Source organism: Saccopteryx leptura, chromosome 2 (genome assembly GCF_036850995.1).
Source record: "Saccopteryx leptura isolate mSacLep1 chromosome 2, mSacLep1_pri_phased_curated, whole genome shotgun sequence".
In the NCBI taxonomy this organism is placed as follows: domain Eukaryota; kingdom Metazoa; phylum Chordata; class Mammalia; order Chiroptera; family Emballonuridae; genus Saccopteryx; species Saccopteryx leptura.
The window spans coordinates 37804500-37828463 of NC_089504.1; the positions used below are offsets into that span (position 1 = coordinate 37804500).

The window sequence follows — 23964 nt, forward strand, 5'->3', positions numbered from 1 at the left end:
TGAAAAGGAAATGAATTCCATTTATAATAATATCAAAAACAGTAAAATACTAAAGAATAAACTCAACCAATAAAGTGAAAGATGTACACGAAAAACAACAAAGTGCTGCTAGAATAAAGAAGACAAAAATAAATGGAAAGATATTGTGTATTCATGAATGGTAAGACTGAATATTCAGCTGCTAATACCCACAATATGCAACAATATAGATGGACATTATGCTAGGTGAAATAAGCTAATCAGAAAAAAAAATACAGCCTAATTTCCATTTATATGATATGTAAAGTAGTCAAATTCATGAATCAAAGAGTGGAATGGTAGTTGCCAGGGGCTGGGGAAGCCGAAAGTAAGGTGTTGCTGTTCAGTGGTATAAAGCAGGGGTCCCCAAACTTTTTACACAGGGGGCCAGTCCCTCAGACTGTTGGAGGGTTGGACTATAAAATAAACTATGAACAAATCCCTATGCACACTGCACATATCTTATTTTAAAGTAAAAAAACAAAACGGGAACAAATACAATATTTAAAATAAAGAACAAGTAAATTTAAATCAACAAACTGACCAGTATTTCAATGAGAACTATGGGCCTGCTTTTGGCTAATGAGATGGTCAATGTCCGGTTCCATATTTGTCACTGCTAGCCGTAACAAGTGATATGACGCACTTCCAGAGCCATGAGGCGTGCGTCCCACGTCACTGGAAGTAGTACTGTACGTGAGCAACTCTCACGGACCACCGTGAGCAACTCTCACTGACCACCAATGAAAGAGGTGCCCCTTCCGGAAGTGCGGCAGGGGCCCGATAAATGGCCTCAGGGGGCCGCATGCGGCCCACAGGCCATAGTTTGGGGACCCCTGGTATAAAGTTTCAGTCAAGCAAGTTGAATAAGCTCTAGAGATCTACTGTATAACAACATACTTAGAGTTGACAATATATTTTACTTACAGTTGACAATATATATTTGTTAAGACGGTAGATCTCATTATGTGTTCTTTCCACAATAACAATAAAAAAATATGTCAATGCTATCCAAAGCAACTTGTGGATTTTGTGCAATCCCTTTCAAAATCCTAATAATTTCTTTTTCCAGAAATAGAAGAATCCAACCCTAAAATTCACATGGAATCTCAAGGGATCCTGAATAGCCAAAGCAATCTTGAAAAATAAATACAAAGTTGAAAGACTCACATTTCCTATTTTACTAATCTTACTACAAAGTTACAGTAACCAAAAGAGTGTGGTACTGGCATAAAGACAGATATATAGGCTAGTGGAATATAATAGAGAGCCAAGAAATAAACCCGAGCCAAGAAATAAACCCTGGCTGTGGGGCATCTGTGTTAAGGCTTGCTCGTGGGGTTACCAGCTGCAGGCATTTTGCCTGATTGGTACATGAGTGCATGGCAGTGCCATGTGTGCTTGGCCTATATAAGGTTATGGGCGCTTGCGCTGGAGAGATATGAGGGAATTGTGGATGCGTGGATTGCCTGCCTGCCACTATAAGGGGCCATTCTTGCTGTTGGTGTGCTGGAGAAGAGGTTTCCTCCTGCCTGTGTGCTTGCCCACCGTTGTGCGACTTAATTAAACGGAATGGCCCAACCCTTTCCGGCTCTGCAGTTTTTCTACCGTCTGCCCACGTCCAATGTGAACCTGCCTGGCCTCGGCCACTGGTATTACTCTGGCATATCTGGTCAAATGATTTTCAAAAAGAATTCCACGTTTATTTAATGGGAAAAAATAGTCTTTTCAACAAATAGTGTTGGGAAAACTGGTATCCACATGCAAAAGAATAAAGTTGGGCCTTTGTCTTACATTATATATACAAATTAACTCAAAATGGATCAAAGATTTAAACATAAGAGATAAAACTATAAAAAAACTTAGTACAGTCATCCCTCGCCATATCATGGTTTAGTTTTTGCGGTTTCACTGTATTGCAATTTTTTTTTTTTTTTTTTCATTTTTCTGAAGCTGGAAACAGGGAGAGACAGTCAGACAGACTCCCGCATGCGCCCGACCGGGATCCACCCGGCACGCCCACCATGGGGCGATGCTCTGCCCACCATGGGGCGATGCTCTGCCCCTCTGGGGCGTCGCCATGTTGCGACCAGAGCCACTCTAGCGCCTGAGGCAGAGGCCACAGAGCCATCCCCAGCGCCCGGGCCATCTTTGCTCCAATGGAGCCTTAGCTGCGGGAGGGGAAGAGAGAGACAGAGAGGAAAGCGCGGCGGAGGGGTGGAGAAGCAAATGGGCGCTTCTCCTGTGTGCCCTGGCCGGGAATCGAACCCGGGTCCTCCGCCCGCTAGGCCGACGCTCTACCGCTGAGCCAACCGGCCAGGGCTATTGCAAATTTTAAAGTTGTATATATCTAATTTTGTATCATGGATTTTTCACTATATTGTGGGATTTTGCGGTATATAGGTGTTTTTATATATTTGTTATTTAAATTATTTTGCAATAAAATAAGCATTTTCTAGCCTAAAAAGTTGAAAACAATATAAAAATATTATTTAAAACATATTAAAAGAATATTAATTCATCATCATCTTCATCATTCAAGTTGTAGTATATTCACTGGTGAGTATTCATATAGAATTTTATATGTTGTTAAAATTACATAGGTTTAAGAGCATAGAAAGTGTTTAAGATCATAGAAAGTATTTATAAGAGTGTGGGAAAGGTTAATAACAGTGTGGAAAAGGTTTATGAGTATGGAGAGAGTTTATAAAGCCTTAAAATATATATAAATAATAAAATAACTATAAGGTCACTCCTTTGCAGATTTTGGCCTATTGTGGGGGGTTCTGGAACCTATAACCCCCACAATAGATGAGGGACCACTTGTAATTTGGCAATGATTTCTTGGCTATAACATCAAGAGCACAGGTAACAAAAGAAAAAATAGGTAAATTTGACTTCATCAAAATTTAAAACTTTTGTGCTTCAAAGGACTATTAAAAGAGTGAAAAGGCAACTCACAGAATGAAAGAACATATTTGCAAATCATATATCTGAAAAGAGACTTCTATCCAGAATATATAAAGAACTCTTACAACTTAACTATAGAAAGACATATATTCCAATTTACCCGTTGGTTAGAATGTCCTGATACTCCAGGGTTGTAGGTTCAATCCTGGGTCAAGTTACATACAAGGATCAACCAATGAATGCATAAATAAGTGAAACAAAACTCAATGTTTCTCTCTCTCTCTCTCAAATCAATCAAGAAACAAAAATTTGAAAAGAAGACATAAAATCTAATTGAAAAATGAGCAAAGGATCTCAACAGACTTTTCTCCAAGAAGATATAAAATTGGAATCCTTTACATTGCTGTGAGAATGTAAAAAATAGTACAGCCAATGTAAAAAATGGTATGGTAGTTTCTCAAAAAAGTAAATATAGAATTACTATACAGTCTAGCAATTCCATTTCTAGGTATATACCCAAAAGAATTAAAAGCAGGACTCAAACAGATATTAGCACACCCATGTTCCTAACAGCATATTCACAATAGCTAAAAGGTGGAAGCAACTCAATTATCTATGGATGGATGAATGGATAAACAGAATGTGGTATATACATACAATGAATATTATTCAGCCTTAAAAGGGAAATTTGGATACAAGCTGCAATGCAGATAAACCTTGAAGATATTATGTTGAATGAAATAAGCCAGTCAATAAAGATAAATATTGTATGATTTGACTTATATTAAGTACCTACAGTAGTCAAATTCATAGAGAAAAATGTAGAATGGTGGTTGTCAGGGGGTTGTGGGAAGAAGGAATGAGGAGCCTTACCAGTGGTGACAGAGGAGTGGATAGAGCATCCCAGGTTTGAAACCTTGAGGTTGCTGGCTTGAGGGCTTGAACACAGGCTCATCTGGCTTGAGTTTAGGCTCACCAGCTTGAGTGTGGGATCACTGACATGATCCCATGGTCGCTGGCTTGAGCCCAAAGGTCACTAGCTTAAAGACCAAGGTTGCTGGCTTGAGCAAGGGGTCACTGGCTCAGCTGAAGCCCCTGGGCAAAGGCATGAATAAGAAGCAATCAATGAACAACTAAAGTGCCACAACTGCGAGCTGATGCTTCTTATCTCTCTCCCTTCATCTCTCTTTCTCTCTCCTACTCTTGCAGAAAAAAAAAAAGAGGGAATGAGGAATTATTGTTTAATTAGTAGTTTCAATTTGAGAAAATGAAACAGTTTCAGTTTGAAAATGTTCTGGATGGGATGGTGGTGATGGCTGGACAACAACATGAATTTACTTCATGCTACTGAACTTGAAATGGTTAAAACACAATTTTTTGTTATGTATAATTTACCATGCACACAAAAGAGTAAATGTGGAAAACAAGAAGTTCTGCTATAAGTTATACTTTTTCTTTAGAATCCGCCTCTCACCCTACTCCCACATGTGGTTGTCTCTCTCAGAGCAAAGTTGATAATCACCAATCAAAATAATATGCTCATTTTATATGATAAACTCATTTGACAGGAACTACAATATCATATGCCAATAACTGTGTGGGTATTTTCTGGATGACCTCAATACAGGCCAATTAAACTATCTCTACAGAGCCTGCCTTTACCTTACCATGCAGTGAGACATCTCATTCAAGTGACTTTTGCTAGGGTGTTCAGTCATTGTGTATGAGTAACAGAAGAAAAGGGTGAGTTATTGTCCTAAATTTGTAGAGAGAAAATTAGAAGGCATAAGCCTCCCCATGAACTAGGGTTGCCAGATTTAGCAAATAAAAATACAGGACACCCTGTTATTTACCTGAAATTTAAATTTAACTTGGAATCCTGTATATTATCTGGCAATGTTCTGAAATATCAGAAGTTGAAGAGAAAATAAATCAAATAGTCCAGAGTATTCTGGAGTTACTGAAGCCTTAACAGGGAGCCTAGACAGGAAAAAGTAGATTTTATTTATTTATTTTTAGAGAGAGAGAGAGGAGAGAGGTAGGAGCAGGAAGCATCAACTCTCATATGTGCCTTGACCAGGCAAGCCCATGGTTTTGAACCAGCAACCTCAGCGTTCTAGGTCGACACTTTATCCACTGCGCCACCACAGGTCAGGCTACACAGGAAAAAGTAGAAAAGCTCATTAAAAATGTATTGATTACCAAAAAAAAAATGTATTGGTTTCACCATGCCCATACTTAATCCAGCTCAGGAGCCACTCCCTGTTTTAAGTTTCTATGATCCAAAACTTACCTATAAAGATAGGTGAGAGGGTGAGAGAAAGAGAAAGTAAAGAGGGATAAATCGAGCTGCAAATGGGGGAAAACATACCCAGACTCCTGTTAGGCAGGTCTGGCCTCAAAAAAGAACCTTAAACACTTAAAAATCAGAGGAAAGAAGATTTTGATTTTGGCTTAAAGCAGAAAAGAAACAATGGTGGTAAGGACCCTGTGGTCATACAGCAGGAAGGGCACAGGTAACAGCAGGGTCCCCAAAGTATGGCCCAACGCATGCGGCCCCCTAAGGCCATTTATCCCCCCCTCCACTTCCTGAAGGGGCACCTCTTTCATTGGTGGTCAGTGAAAGGAGCATAGTTCCCATTGAAATACTGGTCAGTTTGTTGATTGAAATTTACTTGTTCTTTATTTTAAATATTGTATTTGTTCCCGTTTTGTTTTTTTTACTTTAAAACAAGATATGTGCAGTGTGCATAGGGATTTTTCCATAGTTTTTTTATAGTCCGGCCCTCTAACGGTCTGAGGGACAGTGAACTGGCCCCCAGTGTAAAAAGTTTGGGGACCCCTGGGTAACAGAATAGCAGGGATAGTGGTGGGATCTTTCTTCCTTCCTGTAAGCCATACCACTGCCTACTAATTTTTACCTACTAATTTTATCTACTAATACTGTGAGCCCTTGTTACAATAATTCCACTACTAGTCAGGAAACTAATTCTTAGATGATAAACTTCCACAAATTTCCAACTATTGTTTCATCACTCAGCAGTATTATCTACTTCTCCATGGAAGCTGGGCCCAAACTGAGGTCTCTGAACCCTGTCTTACCTTCAGGAAACTGAATCTGTTAAGGTTATCCTCCAAGAAACCAATAAAAACAGGGCCAGGCTCTCTATTCTTCGAGAATTCCATCTTTAAAAGGCCCATGTTCTTATTACCGACACAGTTCATGTAGTGGTAATCCCTGTCTCACTCTGGTCTACTGAGATATAAATGACCTTTATGGCCCAATAACACTTCAGTAGTATTTAGGAATCTGCTAATCTCTCACACTAGGCCTGTGCATTGTTTGTCCTTCCAGTCTCTGAGATGGGGGTGGGGGTGGGGGTGGGGTGTGGTTTGGGTATTGAGGAGCTAAAAGGTAATAATATAACTGAGGTTCTTCATTCCTCCAACCTGCCCTGAAGCACCCCAGCTGACCAGGTACACTGAGTCAGCTTTAAAGGCTGTGGCTAGCCTCCAGAGTTCTTCTCCAGGGGGAGCAGATAGTCTCTAGGGCAAGAGGAGCGGTTCACCTGGGCAAAGCTCTTTCAAGGGTATCTGGGTAAGCCTCTAAGGCATTAACCAATAAAAATTTCTGCAGCCCCAGTCCAGACTTTATTTGTTTTTGGAAACATAATGTAAGTGGTAAACAGTTGATACATAGAAGCTCATATGTAAATGAAATTAGATGCATGAATTAAAGGGCTGAATAATTCCATTTTATGGTCCCAATATGATCACTACAAGTAATCCTCTCCCTGCACCATGCTCCTTTTTCACCCTTTCACGTACCTAGTGACTCCTTGCCCACTAAAGCACTCTGCCTTACAGCTCTGCATTGGGCTCATTCATTCATCCACCCTTCAAGTATTTACTGAGCGCTGCCATTGTCAGGCACTGTCCTGGGCACTGGGGATACAATGAATAGTGTATGGTTCTTGCATCTAGGTTAGCCCAGGCGGTCCCAAGCCAGCCCTAGGCAACAGGATCCCGGTGCCCTTCGCAGCAGGTAAATGCAGTGGCAGGGGGCTGGCAAAGTGCCAGGCCAGAGGTTTTCCCAAGGTAAAACGGAAGCGCGCGAGAGATCTCTTACCGCTCCGGCAGATACTAACTGGGGAACCAGGACCAAGGGACAGAGGCGCAGAGGACCGGTGGGTGGGGGTAGGGGCAGAGGGCTGGGGCTGGCTGTGTGGAGGCCCCCGCCGCAGACGCGGAGCTGCACGCTGGGCCTCGGCGCTCCCCCAGAGCGGTCACAAGAGATGTTACTGGTCGCGAGTCAGCAGAGCGGGTGTCTCCGAAGGGACAGTTTGAAGAGACGGTTGGGGTGGATCTGGGGTGACGCCCAAAGGGAGATGTGGTCCCGGGCGTTTGCAGGTTCAGGGGATGATAGAGATGAAGGGTCAGGAAAAGAACTGAAGATGAGCTCGGTCCAGAGGGTCGGAACGGACCGGGAGGATGGAGCTGAGGGAACAAGATGGGGAAGAGCTGACAGAAGGGCGAGGTGCTAAGGGTGGTTAAGTGGGCCGACAGAGGGCCTTCTCCTAAGGGATCATTCGGGACGTGGGGGCACAAGGTCTCCCGTACCCTGCCGGGCTGTGAAGAGGCGTCCCTACCTCGTCTTTTGCCTCCGCGTGGCCTCTCCTCCAGCGGCTGCGGCGGCGGCGGGGTATCACGCCCTCCAGGGCTGGCGTCGCAACCGGGACAGACCCGCGCCCCCCTCTTCTCCAGACGGGTTGGTAACGCCCGATCCTCACCCTCAGCTGCGAGGCCGATGGTCCAATCTGGGCTGCCCTCAAGCCTCCCCTCCGGACAGCGCGATGGTTTGACCCACTGGGCTCACGGAATTCGCCCACCTCTCCAGCTCTCGCTGCGACGCGCGCAGCGAGTCACGCGCAGTGCTTTCCCGGGAGGGGAGCAGCGAGGCTACGGCCGTGGCCCCGCCTTCTGCGGCCCTCGCCACGCCCCTTTGGGGTGGTGTCAGCCGAAGCGCGGCTGTGCTGCGCTGGAACCTAGAACCGTGGAGCGCAGGCCAACTGGTTTCGAAGGCAGGTGCATTTCTTAACCCATCTCTGCCTAAAACGGCGATTATAAACCCTGACACCTCATAGGACCTCTTAGGAAAAACAGAAAACAAAACTAAGGCTTGATCTTAGCCAAGAGCGATGGAATCAGAATCACTGGACTGGTTCCAGGCTTTGGTATTTTTAAAAGCACCCCATGCATAGCCAGGGTTGAGAAGCCCTGGTAAAATCTATAACAGACTCTCTCCTTTGACCAAAACTTTAGTCAGGCTCCTCTGAGTCCTCTGCTGGACACAGACTCGACCTTGGGCTTCCCTCTCTGGCCTTGTAAGAATCCAGTTAAAACAACAATACTGGTAAGTCACTTTAATGAAAAGTCCCCATCTGTCCCCATCCTGGATGTCTACTCACCTTGGGTTGGCGTCCGCAAGGATTCTGTTGAGTCAGTTTAGCAAGAATCCCTCTTATCCCTGATGTTTCCTCTTAGTAATTGCTATGGTCCACATTAATGCTACAGACCAAGTGCTATCGTCCAAAATTCATCTGGTGAAATCCTAACACTCAAAGGTAATAGTATTAGTGGATGGAGGCCTTTGGGAGGTGATTAGGTCAGGAGGGTGGAGCCCACATGAATAGGATTAGTGCTAATGAAGATCTTACAAAGCTCCCTAGTGCAGTGCTCCAGGTGAGGATACAAGTAGTCTGCAACCTGGAAAAAATACCCTTCTTGGCACCCTGATTTGGGGCTTCCAGCTTCTAGAACTGAGAAATTTCTGTTGCTTATAAGCTACTCAGTCTGTGGTATTATAATAGCAGCTTGAACAAATGAAGACAGTAATTTTCCATCCACTGACCCCTCCCCTTCCCTGTTCCTTGGCTACAAATTCCCCACTTATTCTTGTTGGGGTCTGAGTTGAGTTCAATCTCTGTTGCACAGCAAGACTTCATTACAGTGGCTCCTAAACTTATCATGATGGTTCCCTTAAATAAAGTCTGCCTGACTTTTTTCCCCTTAAATGAGAAGTGGGGAGGCAAACAGACAGATTCCCACATGCGCCCCAACCGAGATCCACCAGGCAAGCCCCCTATGGGGCGATGCTCTGCTCATCTGGGGTCATTGCTCCATTGCTCAGCAACAGAGCTATTTTAGCACCTGAGGCGAGGCCAGGGAGCCATCCTCTGCACCTGGGGCCAACTTGCTCCAACCAAGCCATGGCTGTAGGAGGAAAAGAGAGAGAGAAAAGGGAGAGGGGGACAGGTAGAGAAGCACACAGTCGCTTCTCCTGTGTGCCCTGACCCAGAATCTAACCTGGGACATCCACACGCTGTGCCAATGCTCTACCGTTGAGCCAACCAGCCAAGGTCTGCCTTAACGGTCTTTAATAAGTGTCATGAATATTTTTTCCTTAACAGAACTCATGCACTTCCCACTCCTCATGGCAGACAGTGTGTGTGAGAGACATTGAGGATTCTATTGTCTCCTTCTAAGCAAAGGGTCCATGGGGACCAAAGAGGAGGGCAGCTAATCATTCAGCAAATAGTTATTAGAAGCTCACTAGGTTCCATGCTCTGCAAAAGAGTCACAGACTGAGACTTCTGCTCTTGGCACTCACAGGCTTGTTGGATCACAGTGAGGGGGAGCAGATAAATGTCACTTCCTGTAATGCATCTTCAGGCCTCACAGAAGTGGTGTGACCTGCGTTTTGAAGAATGAGCGAAAGTTAAAGGATGTGGGGGAATCTGCATATGCAAAGAACAAAGGGGAAAAATAACCTGATGGAGGTGTGGAGTACAATGGAGAGAGTCCAGCAGAAATGGTCAGGGTTGTAATGATGAAGAGCCTCCTAAGGAGGCTAAGGATTGGGACTTGACTGTAAGTGGAGAGACTTACAGTGGAGAGACACTGAAGGGTTTTATACAGAGGTAGGAATGGCAAATCAAATACACATTTTAGAAATAAAATCCTGAGGGTGAAGTGGAGAGGGCTTGGACTGCCAGCACGGGAACCAATGAAAAGCCACATGTTTGTACGGTTACATGGTCCAGTGTGGGGACTCATCCCGAAGTAGTCCAGTTAGAATCCCTGGCCTGAGGATTTGGAAATGGGGGAGAGAGAACTACATCCATATTCATGGTTAGACTTATAACTGAAATTTGAGAACTGTGTGAGTGACTATCTTTTACTTGCCAAATGGCCCGAGTAGCAAAGAAAACCAATTTGCTGAGAAGAATGAATCTGTTGCCTAGAGAGGAGCCCAGTGTAGACACAAAGAGCTGAGTCTCCAGGTTCTTGGGGCCTTTCAGCAGCTGAGTCCACTTCTTCCTGAGGCACAGCCAGATGCTGCCCTGGGTTGATGACACATCCTTCTATCCATTCATAGTCTCATTCCGCAACTGTGGGTTGGTCACCTCCGTTTTATGTGTGTGTGTGTGTGTGTGTGTTAAGGGATAATTTCCAAAAAAGTAAAATCATGATTCTTATACAAATATAAAATAAACACATATTAAACTCACTAATTAATGAGAGAACCAGTAAGATACTAAAACCAGTTCAAATGAAGATTTGACTTTTAGAAATACTCTACCAGATAAAGATAATTTGCATCACTGGGAACAGGAATCATTTGCATTGTTATGGGCAGAAACATTATGCATTATTACCAGTATTTGAATGGATTTGCACTTTGGAAATCTCACTCTAGTTGGATAGTAAATGTTGAATTAGAGGAAGATAAAGAGATCAGTTAGAAGATTTTGTGTAGTATAATGAGAAGTGAGAGAGGGTCTGAATTAGGGTAGTGGCTGGGGTATTTGGGAACTGAAAATAAGAGAAATGTACAAGGTGGTCCAGTGCAAGGAATAGGTACCCAGCTCAAGAATAGGAGCTTGCTAAAAGCAACCATAGCTGCAGGTGAAGAACAGATAGACATTAGCCAGATAAAGGAGGGAAGTGTATTTTAAGAGGACAGAATAGAAAGAACCAAGGCATGAAGGCTTCTGAAGATAATGAAAATTTGAGGAACTGCAAATAGTTTGGTATGGTAGAAATGAGGGGATGAAGATGGAGAGGTAGTCATCACCAAGATAGGGAAGCTATGATGAGTCACTAAAGGATTTTAAACCGGCAAATGACATGATCTGATTCATACTTTCGAAAGATCATTCTCTGTGGTATATAGATAATGAATTGGAAAGAAGCAGAATCAGAGGCAGGGAGACCAGAGAGGAGGATGTTGCCATGATCTAGGCAAGAAATGGCGAAAGCAGTGGGACTGGGAATGAATAAAAAAGGAAAACATGAAGACATTTCTAGGACAGAGTAGATGGAACTTGGTAACAGAATGGAGTTGTCCAGAAAAATTTCCAGGTTTCTGGTTTGAGGTCTGCCAGTCTGCAGACCAGTGATGGTCTATGAAAGAGTTAACCACCCTGATGTTGTATAAAGTCTACAGACCTAACGATCTTAGTCAAATTTACTTATGCTCAGGGTGATTGCTACATATCAGCCTGTATCATTGATGAAAATACTATTGAGGTTGTCTTAGATATATTTGGAAGTTATTGAAAGGTTGGAAACCACTGATTTATTGGGTGGTGGTGCTATTCAGGAAAACAAGAAAAATAAGCAGAGAATGCAGAGAGGCAGATTTCAATTATTTCATTTTTTCATTCATTCAACAGGCATTTATTAAAGGCCTATTATGTGCTATGCATAGACAGGTAAATCAATGATTAAAATGTGTGAAGCCGGACTGATGGTGGTGGAGTGGATAAAGCATCAACCTAGACCACTGAGGTTGCTGATTGGAAACCCTAAGCTGGCCAGCTCTGAGTGTGGGTCCATCAGTGTAGGGTCACTGGCTTGAGCAGGGGATTCATCCACACAATCCAAAAAGCTCTCCAGCTCGAGCCTAAGAGGTTGCTGGCTTGAGCAAGGGGACAGTCCCAGTCAAAGCACAGAGAAGAAATCAATATACAACTAAAGTGAAAGCAACTATGATCTGATGCTTCTCATTCTATCTTCTCCATTTCCCTTCCTGTCTCCATCTCTCAAAAAAGTGCCCTGTGAAAAGTGTCACTGATAGAGGTATGCACAGGGGAACAACTGAATAAATATAATAGGTATATAAGTCACTTTGAGGAATTAAGCTTTTGGAGGAGACAATGCCTAATCTGAGCTTCTTTTAAAAAATCGAGGTGAAATTCACACAAAATTAACCATTTTTAGCCTAAGCAGGTAGTGGCACAGTGAATAGAGCATCAGCCTGTTGGAAACCTGAGGTCACCAGCTTGAGTGCAGGCTCACCAGCCTGAGTGCAGGCTCATCAGCTTGAGCATGAGGTTACTGGCTTGAGCGTGGGATCATAGACATGACACCATGGTTGCTGGTTGAGCCCAAGGTTGCTGGCTTGAGCAAGAGGTCACTCGCTCTGCTGGAGCCTCCCCCACCCCCGTCAAGGCACGTATGAGAAAGCAATCATTGAAAAACTAAGGTGCTGCAACAAAGAATTGATGCTACTCATCTCTCTCTCTCTTCCAGTCTGTCTGTCCCTACCTGTCCCTGTCTCTCTCTCTCTCTCCCTCTCTCACAAAAAAAAGTGGGATGGAGTTTTAAAAGGAGAGAAAAAGGGGGTAAGGGAAATACTGGTTTAATTTGAATGGGAAGGGTGGTGGGGTCTATGGTTCAGTGATATTGCTTGGACTATATTATTGTCTCTGGGGCCCCACAGACCATAGAAATCTCTCCATTCCAAAATAAGCATTTTATTATTCCATTGACTTCTTAACAATTTCCCAAGTACATACAATTTCTTCTCAAAATAATTTTATGGAATGAAGATAGATGTTCACCAATTATGGCTATATCCCCTCAAGGAAAGATTTAATCCCCTGCAGTCTCCCCCTCCTACTTCTGAGGCCTGAAAAGGTATTAGTTTTTGGGTCAAAGGCATCAAAGAGAGGAGAAGGTGGCAAAATCTTGAGCTGTCTTTAAAGCAAGAACCACCTCCATTTTTTTCTCTTTTTGGTCCAGAAGCTCTTCTTCACCTTCTTATGACTAACTTTTCATAGATGTCTTCTCCTTTTGCTAACCAAGGCCAGCAAAAGACTCCTCCTGAATTCCTGCAGATAAACCTGAGAAGGGTACCTAAATAGCACTATGACTGTGTGGGCCCCTGGCAGGGCTAATGGTCGCTCTGCGTAGGGAAAACAAGGCCCAGAGCAAGGTTCTTAGATTCTACTTTCTTTTCCCTTTCCCACACTGCTCCTCTTCACCCACTACTCCTACATGTGCTTGACTGGACTAAAAGTTAGAAGGTTTGGTAGAAGGGAGGCCTAACGTCACTTTTTCTTGAAATGCTGCAACACTGACAGATAGCTGGGAGCTCTTTCTTTACCTCTGCTTGCCTTACCTGGGGCACAGCCTCCTAGGGAATGAAGAGGCTTAACCCCCAGAGTGAGAGTGGAAGAGCAGGTGTATGCTGCTTTCCCAGGGACCCTAAACTCTCCTAAGTTAGGTGACTACAAGGGAGGAAGAGCAATGATTGACTCCTTTGGGGTTTCCCTAAAGGTTTCTACTTTTTAAGTAGCTGTTTTCTTGTGCTACTTGGACTTCATAAACTTGCTAGAAGTGATGAGGGTCTCTCTCTTGTGGGAGAATGCATAGGCAGAACGTTGTGCGCTTTACATGTTTCAGTTTATCCTGGACTGGCGGTGACTATGCATGTTTCATGCGATGAATCCTGTCAATAACCTATAGCCAGAGCATGGGAGGACAGGGTTTTTATCCACAAAAGCAAAGGCAAAGAGGGTCATGGATTGAACTATATCTCAGTAGTTCCACTCACCTTATCCACATGCAAGGGCCAGAATAGTGGTTTGAGAAACTGGTACCCAATGGGAGGCAACATACAGAGGACCACGCTGAGGACAACACTCAGCCACAGTTGTGGCATGCTCACAGTGTTCTTTGTCACACCTGTAAACAATGAGCCAGGAGAGGAAAGGCTGAACCCAAGCCTAGAGAAAGGGGCGGTCAGCCAGACTTAGATACCTCTGTAGTCCAAAGAAGGAAGTTATTGATTTGGAAACAGTTTAGGCTCCTGAGAAATAAATAAATGCAAAAGGATTGCAGTGAGATCTTTGTACAGCCAAAGTCACTGGATTCACATGACTTTGTCTCCCTTTAAAGGCTGGGCGAGGCAGGGGAGGTGGGAGGCAGGTTATAGAAATCCTAGAGCATTGGATATAAAAATGGGATGAGGGACTTTGGAGGGGGAAAATGAGTGGCTTGATGAGAGATGGGAGTCAGCTACATCTACATATCTACTCTTTCTCTTTATCTTGTCCTCATCAGAGTGGAGATGAGATAGGGAAGTTAATATGGAGACAATATTAACTTGGCAGTATGCCATGGTGGAAAGAATATAGGACTGGGAACCAGGAGACCTAGATTTGAGTCATTTAAAATTTTAAAACTTCTCGCCAATGGGCGGTACATACAGATCTCTAAGGTACCTTCCGAATCTATCTGAAACGCACTTGCTCCTCCTGTGCCAAAATCCATTCATACGTTAAAAAGCAGTTTCCGCCCTGGATGGGCAGCTCAATCAGATAGAGCGTAGTCCCCATACACCAAGGCTGCAGGTTCAATTCCCAGTCAGGGCACACACACACAAAATTAAAACCTCTAGTTTCTAAAATGATGCTGATAGTTTTGTGTGACTACCTCAGAGGAAGATTGTAAAGATCAAATTAAATAAGAAATTTGAAAAATATTTTAAAACTCTATAAGGTAAGATATTTCCCCTAGCTAGACTATGAGTCCTTTTAGGCAAAGATTATGTTTTACTCCTATCTATATGCATAGAGCCTAGCACATAGTAATAGTTTCTCTGTAAGCATTCATTAAGCAAATATATTTGATTCATACTGCCTACCCCTACCTCCCACTCCCTTGCCACACAGTGGGCAGAGCCTTACCTAAGAATTCGAAGACACTGGGGACCATTAGGCACAAGCCATCACTGTACAGGAATAACAACATGCAAAAGTAGAAACCCAGGCTACCCCAGATGAAGAAGTGGTTTATAATCGTCCAGTAGGTGGTCTCCAGGGCAATCTGAAAAATATCCTCTTATGTGCAATATTCTATAACCTAGGACCTATCAGCTACCTGACTTCTCTCCAATTCTGTAATGGAGGATTCTCCCTTCCCACCTTCCTTCCTTCCTTTTCTTTCAGAGAATCTCCCCATCCATTCCCCTTACCCTACCCCACCACTATCCACACCTGCATTGTGACCACCCAAAGCAAGGAGGTCTGTACTATCAGGGAGAAGGACTGGTAGTCAGACATTTCCTTCCCATCACTGCGCACTGCATTCAAAACGGTCCCCATGGGTATAAAGAACAGCACAAAGGAACTGTAGATCCCATGCACCAAACACATCACAAATTTCTTCTTGTTGAAATAGAGGTTATGCTGGCCTGGATCATACAGCTCTGGAAAGTGTAGGCTCCACGTTTCATTCACATCCTGGAAGCACCAGAAGGTAGGGAGGAAGGCTCATGAAGGCCCCATCTCCATCAGAATAGAGGCTTCTCCCCACAACGAGTCTGCTGCCAGGCTGCCTAGGAGTTTCCTCATGGATTACTTGAGAAGTGGGACCAGAGAACAGCAGTGACCACAGACACTTCCTGAAGTCCTACTCTCTGGGCAAGGATCTAGGTAATGGAAGAAAGCTAGAAGGTCAAGATGGTGGGAAGGACTTAGAAGCAGTTAGGATTGGGGACTTTAAGAAAAGGGGCAATTAGGATTGGGGTAGCTGGAAGGGAAGACTGGATCTTGGGGTTGGGAAGGCAGTTGGGATATGAGTTCCCAGTTTTAAGTGTTCTTTTGGTTGAATAGTCAAAAGCCAGAGGGAGGAGAGGGGGAAGTCAATGGGGACCAGTTAGTCCCTTGGAGGTATCCATATTCTGTGATGTTCCTCCCATTCCCACAGCTCCTGGTCAACTCAGGTAAGAGGATTCTCTTTGTGGATGACATTGAATCATCCTTGTCTCCTAAATCTGAAACTCTGGATAACAAAGCTTGGGGCTTGTTTTAAGAGGCTGTGGGTCCTTAGAATTAGACCATTGAAACTGGTTAGGACTGTTGAGTGACACAACTTATCCCTCTTGCTGCTTTCAGGCTAACAGCTACTTTATGGAGAATTTTCCTTCCTACCCTGCTGTAGATCAGGAACTATGATGCCATGATATTCTCTTTCAGTTACCTTATTCCTCTTTGGAGACTCTTTTTTTTTTTTTAATTTAGCAAGGGAGACAGAGAGAGGGACAGGTAGGGACTGACAGACAGGAAGAGAGAGAGAGAAGTATCAATTCTTTGTTGCAGTACCTCAGTTGTTCATTGATTGCTTTCTCATATGTGCCTTGACTAGGGGGCTACAGCTGAGCCAGTGACCCCTTGCTCAAGATGGTGACCTTGGGCTTCAAGCCAGTGACCTTTAGGCTCAAGCCAGCAGCCATGGGGTCATGTCTATGATCCCACATCCAAGCCAGCGACCCTGCGCTCAAGCTGCCCTCGTGGAGACTCCTTTTCTATTCCATGTGCCCAGGACTGGAGATCAGAGTAGAAGAGGAGAGGTAGGTAGGGCACCAGGACCCCCAATACCAAGGAAATTTCTGACAGGGACAGATGGCTTCCTTAGGCTGACTCCTGATAACTCAAAGGTACCATACCCATACTCCCATGCCTGGCCTTCAAGGACCCTCATCTAGGCCTCCCTGCATTGGGTTATCTCGTTATCTCTGTATGGGTCTCTCCTCTCTTGAAGCCCCTTGCTTTACCTAGTACTGCCCCAATGACCATTTTATTTCCCTATTTTTATACAGACTCAATTTATTTTACAGCACAATTTTCATATTTCTATCTACAAAGACAAACCAGCTGCAAGAAAACTTTGATTTCTAAAACTGATGATTATTCTGTGTGGAGGGTTCTTTACTTTATCCCATGATAGCTGTCTAGGTGATGAGCTCCCTTCCTTGCTGTAGAGATTGGCCCATTTACACTTGACTTTGTAGAGCCCAGCTCTTCCTGTCCTCCTCACTCTTGGGAATACTCCTCAAGGGCCCAGGGGCTTCAGCCCTCAGAGGCTTGTTGCTAGTCTTACCTGGTCAAATAGACTCAAGGCCAGGATGGGAAGGGAGGTGTAGACCAGGTTGTAGAAAGTGATAAACCAGGTATCATAAACTGTCTGGAAGAATACCAAGGAGAGTTCTTAGATTCTGCTCTTCTCCAAAGTCCCAGCTCCACCTCCTGGTCCCAGAGAACTCCTTTTTTTTTTTTTTTTTATAAATTTTATTTTTATTTTATTTATTCATTTGTAGAGAGGAGAGAGAGAGAGAGACAGAAAGGGAGAGAGAGGAGAGAGACAGAGAGAGAGAAGGGGGGAGGAGCTGGAAGCATCAACTCCCATATGTGCCTTGACCAGGCAAGCCCAGGGTTTCGAACCGGCGACCTCAGCATTTCCAGGTCGATGCTTTATCCACTGCGCCACCACAGGTCAGGCCCAGAGAACTCCTTATGTCCCCCACGTACACATCACTACACTAACCGAGAGCAGGATTTCAGTTTCAGAAATCTGACTAAGAAGGCTGACTCTAGTCTCTCGTTGCTCCTAATCTATTTACAAATCTGGCTGCCAGGCTGAGGGCAAGGTTCTATCAAGCTTGTTTGAGGCCAAATTTACAAGGTTGATTTGGACCATGACCTGTACTGCCCCTCCCTACACAGAAAGGGCCCAGAGTGGCTGCTAGGGAATGCACATTGTACCCCTGCACTCCCAGACATGTAAGCCTCTGGGATTTTTTCTTTATCTGCTTTATGGCATTCAATAGCTCTCTATAAAACTGGACACTTTCTAACACTGGCAAGCCGAATAGGCCTAGTGACCTTTCCCTAGCTATTTCATCCTGGGGCCTAGCGAGGACTCCTTTCCTTACCAGCCACAAGAGGTCAGCAGCAACACATACATACACACACCTACACCTCCCATAAACCAGACCTGCTGTTAGACACTGCTGGTATACACGTCCACTATTGTCTGCTGACCAGTCTGTTTCTCCTGGAGCCTAAGGCAACAGAGGTAGTAGGGATCCTCCATTGTTCCTAAGGTTGTTTCTCTTGGGAATCTTTGAGAGACTCTTGAGAAACTTCTCATAGGAAAAGGGACTCCTTGTGGAACATCAAAATCCAGGTGTCACCTCTCCTCACTATTTTGGGAGAGACTAAATATTCAAATGTGGGATGAATTTATTAGAGCAGATCTAGATACACAAGAACAATAGACAGGGCTTGCTTAAAAACCTTTCACCAAAGAAGCTATAGGTCTGGGGTGTGACTACCCACCATGACTGGCCCAGTTAGAAATTTATGATTTATTATAGCACCTTTTTCATCTGCAGAACTGTAGTAGGTGGTTAGATAGGCATAAGCGGAGTAAGAAAGCTAGGCCAAGGCTCACCAGGGCAGAGAGCTCCAGGTACCAAATCTACAAGGCCTTGTGTGACCACTCCCTTAAGTATACAGTGTGTCCGTAAAGTCATGGTGCACTTTTGACCGGTCACAGGAAAGCAACAAAAGACGATAGAAATGCGAAATCTGCACCAAATAAAAGGAAAACTCCAAGTTTCATACCTATACAGTGCAGTTCGATGTGGGCTCATGCACAGATTTTTTTAGGGCTCCTTAGGTAGCTATCCTGTATAGCCTCTACAGACTCGTCACTGACTGATGGCCTACCAGAACAGGGTTTTTCCACCAAACTGCCGGTTTCCTTCAACTGCTTATCCCACTGAGTAATGTTATTCCTATGTGGTGGCGCTTCGTTATAAACGCGCCAATATTCACGTTGCACTTTGGTCATGGATTCAAATTTAGCGAGCCACAAAACACACTGAACTTTCCCTCTGTACCGTCCACATCTGGACTGGCATGGCCGCGGGCCGCTCCGCTTTATACACGGTGTTACGTCATCATCTGTGCATGCGCACATCATCCTACAGAAACTGGGAGGGTTTTCCTTTTATTTGGTGCAGATTTCACATTTCTATCATCTTTTGTTGCTTTCCTGTGACCGGTCAAAAGTGCACCATGACTTTACGGACACACTGTATTAACACCTGGGGATGACATCTAGGCTTCAGCGGTGTTTCAGTTCCAGGCTCAGAAAAGCAGCCAAACCAGACAGTGACTGATGCCATGGTTGACCTTAGGACCAGCTGCACTGACTAACAACCCCCTGAGGAGACACACCTGGAAAGCTCATGAATAGTCTATTGAGATCCTCCTGAAAGCCCTCAGGATAGGGGACCCAGTGCAACTCTCTCTACGGTACATGCCTGCACCTTTCCCCACCCTCTTCCCCAGGCATGTTTTTCTTGACTCTTTCTCCTAAACTTCAAGGGCCTTCCCTACTTCTGCCTCTGTAGTTTGTTTCCTGAGCCTATTTCTTCTATGGTTCACTTCTTCTACCTCTGTGACTTTTCTAAATAAACTTACCCTTATAGTTTGAAAAATGCATTCATTAGAGCAACAAGAGTGTGTTTTGGGGGATGGAGTGGAGGATGTTGGGGTCGGGAAGGAGAAATAAAGGGAAGCTGTGTTTTCAAGTATGGCTATAGGTGAACACCATAACCAGCCTCTCTGGCAAGACCCAATGGCCCCTTGGGGCTTAGCCTGTTCCACAGAGATTACTTTGAAAGCTTAAAGAAATAGAAAGAAACTATATCAATTTCCCCCCATTATATATGTTTGGAAACTCTAGGTCTCTATATCAGGTAAAAAGTGAAATATCTTATGGGAGCATTCTGAAGGTAGGAGGAGTCAAGGCCAGGTCGGAGCCAGAGTTTGGATATCTAAGGTGAAGTGTAGGGTTAGGGGATGGGATAAGCATGGGTGAGAAGCTTCAGGGATGGATAGCAGCTTTTCATGCATTTGGTCTCCAGAGGAGAAAAACAGTCTGAGCTGGCTGAAGTAGGAGTGAATAGAGAAGACTCAGTTGACCAAAGTAGGAAATGCCACTTGACCTCTTACCTGGGCAGAGAACCCATTGTAGAAGGAATACCAGAAGTGCACCAGAGTAAAGGCAAAGTTTTTGTAAAAGAAGTAGCTGAGAAACTTGCACATGCGATTATAGGACCAGCGGCCATGGACCAAGAGTAGGCGCTGAAGATAGCGGAACTGGGAGAAGGCGAAGTCACTGTTGAGCATTGCCTGCATTCCCTCCTTGCCACTGAGGCCAACTCCAATGTGGGCAGCTGTAAAAGAAACCCAGAAACTTCTCAGCCACAGATCTTGTTTGCTGGGATTCCAACCTGGAAAGTGTAAAAGAAAGCTGAGATCATGTTATATAAATCCTTTATTTTACATTTAGAAAACACTGTTAGGCCCAGCTCAAAATGGCACTTACTTTGTAGAGCCTTTTCTCCTTGTGGATTGCAATCCCCCCATCCCATAAGTCAGAAAACAGTTCCTTCTTCTGCACTTCGCTTTACATGTTGCTGCTGCTGAAGAATGCCTGGCATGTCTAGTTCTAGAAAGCTGTCCTGGATGGTTTTTGCATCTACTATAGCCATTTGGGCTCTGCCTTACTGTCTAGATGCTGAGGTAAACATATTTCGATATATCTTGAATCCACTTAAATCTATTAAAAATGTAGAATGAATGCCAGTCTGACACCATATGTAATTACTTAAGTTTATCTAAGGAGCTAAAATCCAACTGTTTGGAGGAATAAGTGATGTATATATATACTTTGTGTTCTTCAGGAAGCTTAGTGTGATTTTGTCCAGATAAAGCAAGACTATACTTGATGGAAGAGAAGACTGAAGTTTCTAAAACTTTTAATTAGTCTGTGGTAGTACAGGCCAAATTCATTGATTTTTTTGGCACATACTAGTTTTATTGCTTAACAGATTAAGTAAAACCTCTAAGGCAGTGGTTCCCAACCCCCGGGCTGCGGACCGGTACCGGTCCACAAAGAAAGAATAAATAACTTACATTATTTCCATTTTATTTATATTTAAGTCTGAATGATGTTTTATTTTTAAAAAATGACCAGATTCCCTCTGTTACATCTGTCTAAGACTCACTCTTGACGCTTGTCTCGGTCATGTGATACATTTATCCGTCCCACCCTAAAGGCTGGTCGTGAAAATATACATTTTCTGACATAAAACCGGTCCGTGGCCCAAAAAAGGTTGGGGACCACTGCTCTAAGGCCTTAAAAACAAGAAGAGTTCTAGAAACTGGGGGAAGAGAGAAAGAACACTTTCTAGTATTTAAGTGGAATATCTGCTAGTGTTTCCTGTATGGAGAGAGTCTGGACTGGAGGACCTCTAGATGTTGTTCATATCTCACAGAACTACAAGTTGCTGAATGAACAACAGGCAGCTGAAATTAAAACCAGTTTCAGTCATTGCTTCTACTGGCCCGAAGCATCAATAAGTCCTCGGGAGCCAGGAAAACGCTCCAGAACTCTGCCTTAGGGAGGAAAAGATCCCTGCACTAGGCCTCACAGCTAATTCTCTGGTTGAAGGACCCTGTGTTCAGCTTAACTTTGCGCAGGCCTACAGCCTTCAAAAAAGGAACAGATTATGACTGCTGCCCAGGGGTCCTTTCTGTGGGCTTTGATGCCATCTCAGAAAGATGGTATGGTAGAACCACAGCCTATTGTTCTGTGTATATATGCACTGATCTTATGGGAGCTGTGTGTATCTAAATATGTGTGCAAACCTGTGGATATGGGCTGATGTATGCATGTGTAAATAAGTGGGAATGCTGGTAAAGAAGATCATGGATGTAGATGAAAACAGTGTCACCCAGATCAGTTTTGCCCATAGAGGAAAGAAAGGGAAAGACCATGCCTGGGGGGTACTGCCCTTTATCCCTCACATGCCTTTGATCATGCTGATGTCATTGGCCCCGTCCCCGATGGCCAGTGTCACCACCTTCTTGTACCTCTTCACCAGCTCTACCACTTGGGCCTTCTGAAGGGGTGTCATCCGGCAGCAGATCACCCCCTCGCACATGCATGCTATTTGCAGCAGTTCCAACTCCAGGTTCCCTTCTAGAGCATAGGCCTGCAGCACCAGGGCACACCCACATTTCAGAATGCCCGAAAGGTTCTCAGGGCAGGACCTTCCTAAGCCCCTTCCTCCCCTCCATGCTCTCTTGTACTACAGAGGTCAGGTACAGCTATTCATAAGGTGCTCCACCCCAAGAGAGGCCAAACTCCCATATCAGTTCTAGGCATCCTCACATCTGCTCCAGCCTCCAGTGGGAAACGGGTCAGGGTCTTTCACTGGGTCTAATCAGTTGACTGGGCTATAAGAACAAGTTTCTTTTTGGAGGCCCTAGTTCTGCTCACTTTCCCCCTTCCACTAGGTGACAGGCCACATCAGTAGTGAAGAATTTGGATAAGGAACGAATATGCTCTTGGCTTCTCTTTCCTTATTATTCCTGCCTAGAGAAAGCTCAGGAAAGGTGTTTGTCAGGCAAGGGCGCCTGAAAGGAAGTGGAATAGGGTGACTAATGGGTCTTGAATTTTTACTGAAGTGGGCTGGACCTAGGAAAAAAGTTCCTTGGAAGAAGAAAACAGAACTGTAGCTCTGTGTTGCCCACCAGACTGTAGCCATTGATGATCAAGCCATAGTTGCCACTGGGCACCTCCTCAGGTATCCTAAAGGGCATTTTGGGTCTCGTGGTGAAGTCATTGTTTATTGGCTCTGATCCCAGTAGAGACTCAGGTTTCATCTTCTTCATTGCTGACCTGAAAGCCAAAAGTAGTGGTTAGTGTCTGACCTGAAACTTAGGAAGGCAAATGTGCCTCGGAGTGAAAGTGGGCAAAGTGGATATAGAGCCTCTGCAAAGCACCAGCCAGACCTCCGACTGGAATGCCTCCTGAGACCTGTCCCTGCCTTAGATTCCTGACCATCTACACACCACACTTCTCCACCTCTCCCACCCCCCTCCAACCTCTTAAGCCCTAATGCTTCTTCACAAAATTCTCTCCAATATTTTAGGTTGTTGTTTTCCCTTCCTCCATTTCTTTTCTATTTCTTCTGGTAGTGTGGGAGTCATGTTGAGTAAAGAGATGGGTAGGAAATCTTGTGTCCAGGGACAAGCTATGGCGGCTCTCTCATCTGTACCTGAGCTCTTGCTGAACAGTTTCAGTATCCCTGCCTTCCAAGACAAACAGCTCATCCATTTCATCCTCAAATATGTTACAGGCATAGGCAATGTTCACAGCAGTCTCTGCAGGGAAGGGGGAACACAGGTTGCATTTTGGCTAGAACAAGATGTTTTCACAGTATACACTTACATAGGCACAGTGGGCTACAGAGTCCATTTGTCCACATTTGCCATGGATGCAGTCAAAGTCTATTTTCATGAGTCAGTGGAGACCATATTCAAATATCCACAGGAGATTGTCTACTTGATACAGACTTGTGAGTTATTTATCAATAACTGGGATCATTCTGGCTTAGCCTTCTCTACAAATCCTTCCCCTGTTTCTTAAAGCAATTCCAGTTTATATCCATTTCTCCAGGCAATCAGGATGTATTAATATCTCCTTGACCAAGACTGTGCACATTTCTATGCTAGATTTCATGGAAGACTGAGGTATGTTTAGGTTGTAGTCTTTCCTTTATATCAAGAAATCTGAAATTCAGAATAAATTTAAACTAAAGGGAAAATTAAACAAAAATTAAGTCCTGAACCTTGGCTGCAAGTGGTATTGATATTCAGAGGAGAGTTGCAATTGTCATAAAACATCTCTTGGAGAAAGGCCTTGAGGATGAATAAGACTTGTTTAGGGGAAGAAAAAAACACATTTCAAATGGGAAATGACTCAAACAGAGGCCCTAGAGTAGGAATTAGCTTGCTTTAGGACAGGCGTCCCCAAACTACA

At 44.2% G+C, this 23964-nt stretch overlaps 2 protein-coding genes across 4 annotated transcripts in view; both read right to left on the bottom strand.

The window, feature by feature from the left end:
* RUSC2 (RUN and SH3 domain containing 2) overlaps positions 1-7859 on the bottom strand; it is an 84992-nt gene extending 77133 nt beyond the window's left edge. For 2 of the 3 annotated variants that reach the window (XM_066367718.1, XM_066367715.1), the window contains exon 1: positions 7578-7859. The gene's annotated coding sequence lies outside the window, so the exon portion shown is untranslated. The remainder of the gene's footprint in view (positions 1-7577) is intronic. The other variant, XM_066367719.1, reaches the window with a different exon arrangement.
* A 4908-nt stretch (positions 7860-12767) lies between these two features.
* The window catches only part of LOC136394506 (phospholipid-transporting ATPase FetA-like), a 152780-nt gene continuing 141583 nt past the window's right edge, over positions 12768-23964 (bottom strand). The window contains 10 exon segments of the mRNA XM_066367742.1: positions 12768-13673; positions 13675-13737; positions 13832-13962; positions 14967-15105; positions 15276-15521; positions 17161-17244; positions 20085-20308; positions 21949-22132; positions 22674-22821; positions 23201-23306. Of these exon segments, the coding sequence (XP_066223839.1) occupies positions 13587-13673; positions 13675-13737; positions 13832-13962; positions 14967-15105; positions 15276-15521; positions 17161-17244; positions 20085-20308; positions 21949-22132; positions 22674-22821; positions 23201-23306 (1412 nt within the window). The 3' untranslated portion in view covers positions 12768-13586.